The 9,657-nt window shown below is 32.7% G+C and overlaps 1 protein-coding gene across 2 annotated transcripts; it reads left to right on the top strand.

Moving 5' to 3' along the window:
* LOC145752228 (sodium/calcium exchanger 3-like) lies at nt 1–8,664 on the top strand. 2 transcript variants are annotated; one of them, XM_082568470.1, is made up of 10 exons: nt 1–1,265; nt 1,547–1,657; nt 1,984–2,337; nt 3,642–3,805; nt 5,501–5,604; nt 6,398–6,561; nt 6,786–6,885; nt 6,970–7,052; nt 7,125–7,311; nt 7,389–8,664. In XM_082568470.1, the coding sequence occupies exons 1-10, from the start codon at nt 75–77 to the stop codon at nt 7,781–7,783; spliced, it is 2,853 nt and encodes a 950-aa protein (XP_082424596.1). In that variant the 5' UTR covers nt 1–74; the 3' UTR covers nt 7,784–8,664. The 2 variants fall into 2 exon arrangements, with proteins under 2 accessions (XP_082424596.1, XP_082424595.1); XM_082568469.1 differs by lacking the exon at nt 5,501–5,604 and adding an exon at nt 5,053–5,165.
* The last annotated feature ends 993 nt before the right edge of the window (nt 8,665–9,657 follow it).

Here is a 9,657-nt window from a genome sequence, read left to right as displayed (position 1 = left end):
CGACAACTATTTAAGTTAAGCTCGGTTTTTACAGTCTGTTATGATCTAACAATAAGAATCGGTATTATTTGATTATGACGCAAACAAGGACTTTCAAGCGACAAACAAACATGTTAAAAACTCTTCCAATTCACATTTTAATTTTTCTGGTCGTATTACTAGAACAAGCTAGTATTACAGCCGGGGAAACCCCCGTGCAAGGTGGGGAGAGATGTTCCGGCAATGGGACAGTCGAACGGAGAATGTGTACAAGGGGGATGGCATTACCCCTCTGGCCCCCGGCTGACGTATCTCTTATATCAAATGCTGAAATAGCAGCTCGTGCTATCGTCTACCTTCTCGCATTAATCTTTTTATTTCTCGGCGTTTCAATTATTGCCGATCGCTTCATGGCATCAATTGAAGTCATTACCTCCAAAGAAAAGGAAGTCGTTTACACTAAACCGGACGGGGAGTGTGCTACAACCACAGTGCGTATTTGGAACGAGACAGTTTCGAACCTTACGCTTATGGCGCTTGGGTCATCGGCACCTGAAATTATGCTGTCTGTGATTGAAGTTATTGGTAAAGGTTTTAGAGCTGGAGATTTAGGTCCATCTACCATTGTAGGTAGTGCTTCGTTTAACCTATTCATTATCATTGCTATCTGTATGTACGTTATACCTGATGACGAAGTGCGTAAGATTAAGCATCCAAGGGTGTTCTTCATCACAGCGACTTGGAGCATCTTTGCTTACATCTGGCTCTACATCATCTTAGCCGTTCACTCTCACGGCGTAGTCGAAATATGGGAGGGCGTCGTTACTTTTCTATTCTTCCCAGTTCTGGTTGTTTTAGCCTGGGTCGCGGATCGTAGATTGCTTGTGTACAAGTTTATGTACAAGAGATATCGCACGAAACGCCAAATGATTGTTGAAACGGAAGGAAGTGCACTGCACGACGAAAAAGACGGCTCTGTGACGTTGACAATGGACCGATTTGATGGAGATGAAGAAGAAGGATTAAGAGATGCTCACGCGAACTATCAATACCATGGTGACGAAATCGAAGACCCAGAAGCCAACCGAAAAACAATGGTTCGATTGATGAGAGATTTGCGGAAGAAACATCCGGAAGCGGATATGGCGGAGTTGGGAAGATTGGCCGGAATTGAAGCTTTTAATAACCAACCTAAGAGTCGAGCGTTTTACCGAATCCAGGCGACAAGAAAGATGACTGGTGCTGGTAATATTTTGAACAAAGGAAATAAGGAACAACTAAGAACTGTAAGTTACTTGTTGCTTACTTCGTATAAATTTACCTTAAGTTTTTTCTATTTCAAGTTGCTTAACTGGCTTTCCATAAGGAATAACATCAACACAAGTTTTAGTTTTACCTTAACTGCTTTTTTTTGATAATAATAGCCCCTAGAAGCTCCTTGCATGTATATTTTAAAAGTTTAGCCTACAAAAATAATAAATTTTTCAAATTGAACGAATCGACATAACATAGCAAATCAATGTAATGTTACTTTAATATTAGAAGGTTATGTGTTATTTTAATACAGGCTGATAGCATGGGAAATATATTAGAAGATGAAGATGACACTGTAGCCCGAATTTCTTTCGATCCTGCCGAATATAAAGTTTTTGAAAACTGTGGCCATGCTGAACTACAGGTTGATTTAACAAATAATTAAATTTGAACTTCTTAAACTAAATATATTATAACAATAATTGGTAGTTAAATTGTGATATACATCAGGCAAAATTATAAGGTTTTTTTACCACGATTTAAAATGTCAAGTTTTTAAATTTAATTGTATTAAAATGTTTGGGGTAATTTAAATTGGTGTAGGGTATCTATTTTGTGGTTAAGCAATCTAGGTATGCGTTGCTTCATAAGCTTAATTAATATATTGTGCAAACCTCGCTTAAAATTTTTTTATTTATTACTTTAATTTTATTTTTAATCTAAATTAAAAAAATATTTTTTTTTTCACAGGTTGTACGAAAAGGTGGTGACTTAAACAGCACTCTGTATGTCGACTACAGAACAGAAGACGGTACAGCAAACGCTGGCTCAGATTTCGAAGCTTGTGAAGACACAATTGTTTTCAAACCTGGCGAATCTATTCGAACAATTCAAATTAAAATTCTGGACGACGACATTTTTGAAGAAGACGAGTATTTCAGAGTCCAGCTTTTTAACGTAAGGTCCGGATCAGCTGACGGCATGTTTCAGGACAGTGATTGTGACAACTGTGTGGCAAGGTTGGAGCCACCGGCCGTGGCAAACGTGGTTATATTGGACGACGACCACGCGGGTGTTTTTACTTTCAACGAACCAACGTTAACGGTAAGTTGTTTCAAATTTAATTTAAAAATTATTAGTTTGGTTTGGCATGTTAATTGTTAATTACAAGAAGATTCAAAATATAGGCAGAATTAAATATATTTGGAGACATTTTATATTGAACTATTCACACAAATTCTAAGTTTAAACTTAGAAAAACGTTAAGCCTTTAACCTTTAAATTAATTTCATTGCCTGGCGTTTATTTCTTATACAGGGCACACGGGTGGTGTTAAAGTATTAGCAGCAACCAATTTATAGACGTTATGTTAAACTAAATCACTTAAGCGCGTGTTGTAATGTCGTTTGGGCAAAAATAACTTACACAAGGGACACTAAACAGCTGTCTCTTTTCATTTGCGGTACAGATATAGACTGCATCAGAGTATTTCGGGTTTGCTTTCTACTGTGCATTTATTAACTGGATAGTTATTGATTGCACGTAACGGAGGCAATGGCTTCTTCCAAAGCTTAAGGGTTTAATAACACGATTTATTGATTATTGGGCTCTCAAATATAAATGACGTTGTGCATTTTATTGGCCATTACACGGAATGAATTTCTGTTATAAAAACTTTAATTTATTTTGTGGTATTTAAAAAAAAAAAATTTGTCGAATTTAAAATTTTTTATTTTTTAAATATAGAATTGCGGCAATACTTTTTTTGCAACAGTAAAACTATAAATGAGTAATAAATAAGGAATTCTTTATTTCCACTAACACATATTTCTTTTAGCCATTTTTAACCCGAAATATATTCTATTTAATCCGATTATTTTATGGAAATTTATTAAATTAAAAAAAAATAAAAAATATATTTTTACTTCCACTACAAAAACCAACGATTTTTTTTATTTGATTCGTTAAATATTTGTTAAACCAATAACTTAAATTGTAACTATTTGTTTGAAATTGCACATAAAGCCTAAATGCAAATTAGTGGTCGGGCCATTACAAGAAAAAAATCGTTCAATTTGACCGCATTTGCCAATTTCAAATTGATTTCTACCAGCTGATGATCTTAATTTAGAACCGGGCAGGCAAGCTGTCAATCAAATGACGTCATAATGTCTTAACACGTGTTATATAAGCGGGGGCATGTAGTACAAGTTCAAACTCAAAAAGTGAAAATATTTATTATCTAATCTTAAATTTTTTGGCAATGAAAAAAAAATTAATTAAACACGTGTTAAAGCTTATGACGTCATATTTAATCAATATTTTAATAAGGTACTAAATTTACTAATTTAGATTTAAAAATTCACGGTTGCGTCACACTACAACTAATGACATCATAATTTACGCAGGTGAGCGAGGGGGTCGGCATCTTGAAGGTGGAGGTACAAAGAAACTCGGGGGCTCGAGGAAGAGTTTGCGTTCCTTATAAAACTGTCGGGGGAAGTGCAAAGGGAGGAGGGGAAGATTTTATCGACGCGATCGGAGAACTAGAGTTCGATAATGACGAAACAACGTAAGTGAATTACTTATTTATTTTACTTAAGATTTTTTAGTTGTAAATTTAGAAAATTAAATATATAACAATAACTATTGACCTAAAACGTCTTTTATTTGTAAGATTTATTTTTTTTACTAAATTAAAAAAAAAATAAAAGTTATTTTTTATTACTTTTTTTTTCTATTGTTTTTCTATTGTTTTTTTATTGTATGACCGTAAATTATTGCCTAAATATTAGCTTAACTACGCACGTTAACGTCAGAAATTCTTGGCGATAAATCTCAGCTATCAACCTTTTGATGACAAGATTTATTATAGGTCACGTGATATTGACTAACGCCATAAAAAAGTTATTTTATTAGCTGTGTCTTTGCGTACGTTGGCACCAGTACTTACGCATGTAGAAGTTATTTTACGTGCTTATTTTTATCTTTACTCAATGTTTGTTTTGTATACGGAGCCTAGAAAAATATTTGTTGACGCAATTTACCTAAAGCTTTTCAAACAACATTTAAATATAGTGTAGTATAACCAGATTGACTTGTTTAACGAACCCTCAAAAAACAATATTTTTTTCTTTGTATTTAAATTTGGAAAAAAAATTTCTACCGGTTTCTACTTTAAACAAGATCGAAACTAAAACGTATTAAAATCACGACACCGCGTGTTCTACGTTTAATGTGGTTCATTTGAACTGAATAATTTATAAACATTTTTGTTTCTTACGCATTAATTTGTTATCGGATTTCTCCTCTTTTTCTCTTTGTTAATTTAAACCCCGATATAAAAAATAAATGGGATTTCAAAGTTGAATTAAAAATCGCATTACATTTTCAAGCAAAAAAAGTTCGTTCGATATAAGTTTTTTAATAAAATAAAATATTTAATAAACCGTTACGATTTTATTTCTGGTTAATAAGATTTGCTAAGAGGGTTTATATCACAAACTAATTGTATATTTATTGATTTTAAGACACATTATTTCACATAAGAAATTGTGATTTTAAATATTGGAAAATCTGAGTTCTAAAGTAACGATTATATTCGATTTTTGTTATAATTCGGATTATTAATTCGCTAAAAGAGTTGAAAAATTAATATCTAAAGGAATTTCACTTACATAAACTTAACTTATATTTTTTTTCATCTATGATTGATTGACTTAAACACAAATTTAATTTCTATAAGCTAAAAAAATTGTTTTTTAAAAACTTGCAATTATTTATTTTCACTGCGATTCATGTTTATTAATTTTGCCATAGACATACTATAAACATTCAAATTGTCGACGACGAAGAGTATCAGAAAAACAAAAGCTTTTTCGTTGAGCTAGGTCAGCCCCGCTTTTATCACGAGAAACCTTCGTCCGATTCAGGTTTGATGACGTCATCGTGTTACGTCATTAGTCACGTGTCTGTTTGCTTTCGCTTGTTATGGGCATGAGTCAACCCTAGCGTTTCTGTTATTGTTTTTTTGCAGGTTTTTTGGAACGAAAGTTTGAAAAAAAGCATATTTTAATAAAGTTTATTTTATTCTTTAAAAACTAAATATAGCCGACCTTTTTCTTGTAAAAAATTTATCCGTTTTTGTATTTTTTGCATGTTGTCCTTCACCCATTTTTGCTTGTTGCTTTGTGGAACGTTGATGTTGAAACTGTTGTTGATGTTGATCATTCATGATTTGTTGCAACCTTTGTTAATGTTGAAACAGTGTTGACATTGAAGTTAGACTTGTTGACAACAACGCTTATTACAAACGAGATGTTTTTTACATTAAACTTGGTGAACCAAGACAAATACCTAAGGACAGCGAAGGTAAGAAAGCTGGTTAAACCAAACTACTAAATGGTCAGTTTAATGGTTAATTATATGGCTATACTAAGTAGGGGAAATACTAATTAGCTTTCCACTTAACACAAGTACGTTTGTAGCCTTAAACAAACTCATATTTTAAAAAGGAAACCTACATATACTGTACTACATGAATTAATGTTAAACCGGTAATGTTAGGCAGTAAACGGAATTTGCGCAAAGCGTACATGATTAGGAGAAATTATAACTGGCAGCAGAAAATGTAGTTTGGCGAATACTGAAAACGTGTTTTGCAACATTTTAATATTATTTCTAAACATTCGTGGGCATTGGTAATATAAATGAAGGATGTTATAGATTAAATCAAACCATGGCATACATACATCTGGTATTTAACCATCAAAAATTTTTTTAACTTTAACAAAGTAAAATTTGCGTTTAAACCAGTTGCGTAAATTTAAACTTAAATGTTTACTAGCCTTAAAAAACAATAGCTGCATTTATTTTTAAAAAGCGAAAGTAGTTTTTCTATTTGTTTGATTTAAATGTTCAAATATTGACGAACGTTTATATTTAGCCACTTATTGTTTGTTGTAACGTTGAATATAAGCACGCAACGTACACACACTCTTATTTTAATATCCACGTTTTCATGGTAAACAAAAATAGAAGATTTACAGGCTTAAAATTTTGAAGTAAAATATTACGATTTTGATGACACTTTAGCCTACCTTGCATGAAAATAGAAGCATGTGTTTGCTAAAGGACAAAATTAATAGTTTTTGGTACGTGACAGGTACGGATGCTGGCAGTGATTCGGGGATAAACGGAAAAGAGGAAGAAAAACGAAGTTTAAGCGAAGAAGAAGAGGAAGCCAGGAGGATCGCTGAACTGGGGAAACCTCGACTTGGTCCTTGTCCAACGATCGAAATTATGATTGAAGAGAGTTATGAATTCAAAGTAAAAACTTCTTTTGATTTTGAAACTTTTTGTATGAATTTTCTAACTATTTAACGTTGTCTTATGGTTAAAAAAGTGGAGCTGTATTAGCGTCGTCCGCCAAGTTTATAAAATGCGGATAATGATAATACCCTAATCTTCTGTTGTACATTCCGCCTTTTCCGCATTCATTTTAGTACTTCTTTTTTGAAAGAAATATCTAGTTTATTTTACCCTTTTTCTAGAACACTGTTGATAAGTTAATTAAAAAAGCAAACTTAGCTGTAATTGTCGGAACATCATCTTGGAGAGAACAATTTGCCGACGCTTTATCAGTCAGTGGAGGTAATAAAATAATATTACATTACACTTAATAATTTAAAATGAATGCGCTTAATAAAAATTAATGAATAAATTGTGACGTCATAGGAGACGATGACGACGAAGAAGAAGGGGAATCAGATCCTACATGTTTTGATTACGTCATGCATTTTCTCACTGTGTTTTGGAAGGTAAGAAAAAAAATCATTTTTTTAGTTATCTCAATAGATTTCATTTTTAATTTAAATCTTGTTGATTTTTAGTTATTATTTGCGTTTGTTCCACCAACCGACTACGTAGGTGGTTGGGCCTGCTTCACAGTTTCAATTATTATGATCGGTGTGTTAACAATGGTGATTGGTGACGTGGCTGAACAATTTGGTTGCATTGTTAACCTTAACGACGCTGTTACTGCTGTCACGTTAGTTGCCATGGGAACTAGTGTACCAGGTAAGTTAAAATACTTTTTTTAAGTAAATTAACAAACTTTAAATATTATTCTTTTGTAACTTGAACTTTTTTTTCAGATACTTTTGCCAGCAAGGTGGCAGCAGTGGGCGATCAATACGCCGACGCATCGATCGGTAACGTCACTGGTTCAAACGCTGTCAACGTCTTTTTGGGAATCGGAATCGCCTGGACCATGGGCGCCATCTACTGGGCGATCGTAGGCGAGACTCCGGAGGAAAGAACCTTTCGGGTTGACCCAGGAAATCTTGCGTTTTCGGTGACGGTATTCTCGGCGTTTGCTTGTATTGCTATTCTTGTTCTTATGTTAAGAAGGAGAGCAAAAAGCATAGGCGCAGAGCTGGGGGGCCCTCGAAAGTGGAAAATCGTCAGTTCGCTGTTTTTTGTGTTACTTTGGGTTGTTTACATTCTCTTATCAGCCTTAGACAGCTACTGCATTATCAAGACCTTCTAAAAAGGCTGTTTCGAGGCTATAAAGACTGTGACCTCCGTCACGTCTGATTGCGACCACGTGTTTGAAGGGTCAAAGGTCAGAGCCTGGTGTTTTAGGAAAAAAATGCGAACGGGTTTTCGAAAAAAAATTGCGCGCGTTTTTGTCTGTTTGGTCGTCGGACTAAAACTCATTTTGTTGTCTTCAAAAGATCCGCTCTTGCCACAAGTTTTTTCTTTGTCTACTTTCACTGTTTTTTTGTTCGTTTATTACACGACAGTATAGTTTGTCACGTGGTCAACTACGTCACATCTTTTTAAATTATGTAACTTGTTAAATAGGGTACTACAAGTCACTTTGCAAAAATGTATTAACGTTCGCTCAAAAGACAAAAATTACAGTTTTCTTCAACTCTATTTGCCTCCTTTAAATTATTTATTACCGCGAAATTATGTTCTTCCTATAATTAATTCTTTTTTTTTCTTGCCCATAAATTTTGGTTTGTGGTTTTGATACGTTTTGTCATTGACTGTTATTACACTAGTTTAATTTTTCATTAAATCGCTTAATTTATTCTTATTTTTTAAATTTATTTTGTATTTGCACGTCATCTAATACTTAACTTATAAAAAAGGTAAATACTTTTTATTTAAAATAAGGTAGATACTTTTGTTATATCACCAGCATGATAATCTTGTTTATATGATATTTATGGTCCGAACGATCTGTAAAACTTTTTTGTAATTTTTCGCATAAGTGACGTCGGGATATGACGTCATTGGTTGATGACGTATAAGTTTTTTACGCCACCGGATTGTTTTGTTTAGTTTTTTTTTCATTTGCAGAGTTTAAATGCTTGTTTTGTTTGATTTGAATCGTTGAATGATAGAATAGAATTATTTATATTCCAAGAATGTTGTTTTGTTAAACCTTTTATAAGAGTTTCGTTTATATTAGATTTAACAGCAAAAAATTAAGAGTAAGCTTTAAAAGGTTCACTTTTTCCTTCTTTAAACTTGTAACTGTAGGTGATACAGCATGAGTACAACAAACAACAATGTTTCATTGTGGTAAAAATAAGTTAAGAAATTTAAAATATAATATCTACATATAAAAAGCACGTACGAAACAATTTTCATTCTGTTTACTTTTTTTTAAAAAACTTTAATAAAAGTTATTAAGGTTTATATAACTACAGGTTTAATATATGAAATTAAAACAAAATGCAATCTATTTTTCTTTTTACTGCCACGTAAAACAAAAATTCCTACATTAATATAAGGTTTGTAAAACTTACGCTTACACAGGAACAGTTAATTAATTATGAACACCTTGTCAAGCCAAGAAAAGTACGCATAGCTTGTAGTAGAAGGTAACTGTTAACTCAGACCAAGTTTAATACGTTGTGAGACAAGGCTAATTTGAAAAGGAATATTATTGTTTAAAAGAGCTTAAAACAAAGTTAATAAACAGTTAAGTTGAAATACTTGTAGTTTACGGCCTTTGAACGATTTCGTTACCTCGATTTTGTCTTTTTTTTATTTTACTGTTTTTTAAAATGTAGATTTATGAACGCAAAACGTTTTAGTTACTTTAATGTATTTCGCATCTCTTTACTTTTACGGTCATACTTTTTTGAAAGGGTGTAAGTTACAAGTTTACCGTTAAGTTATTTAAACTACTATTTTTTATTCATAATGTTTTTGACATGCCTAAAAAAATGAATGAATAAGGCAGTGCAGTCATATAATGTAAGTGTAGAATTGGATGGTAGGCTGTGAGTAGAACACACATTTAAATAAAGTATAAACAAACGTAGAGCAGTATTGGACAAAATATTATTAATTAACAAGTTACATTGTAACACTTACCTGCAATCAATCAAACGCTATTAATAA

The sequence above is a fragment of the Corella eumyota genome, chromosome 5 (assembly GCF_963082875.1).
Source record: "Corella eumyota chromosome 5, kaCorEumy4.1, whole genome shotgun sequence".
Classification (NCBI taxonomy): Eukaryota; Metazoa; Chordata; class Ascidiacea; order Phlebobranchia; family Corellidae; genus Corella; species Corella eumyota.
Note: the sequence above shows the minus strand (reverse complement) of the source record. Positions and strands in the feature narration are given on the sequence as shown.

What these genes read in the sequence shown, in the direction of transcription:
- LOC145752228 (XM_082568469.1), top strand. Translation starts at nt 75, where the DNA reads ATGACGCAAACAAGGACTTTCAAGCGACAAACAAACATGTTAAAAACT. An exon ending in CGCTTTATCAGTCAGTGGAG is followed by an intron (nt 6,886 to 6,969) that starts GTAATAAAATAA and finishes GTGACGTCATAG; the next exon opens with GAGACGATGACGACGAAGAA. An exon ending in CATGGGAACTAGTGTACCAG is followed by an intron (nt 7,312 to 7,388) that starts GTAAGTTAAAAT and finishes CTTTTTTTTCAG; the next exon opens with ATACTTTTGCCAGCAAGGTG.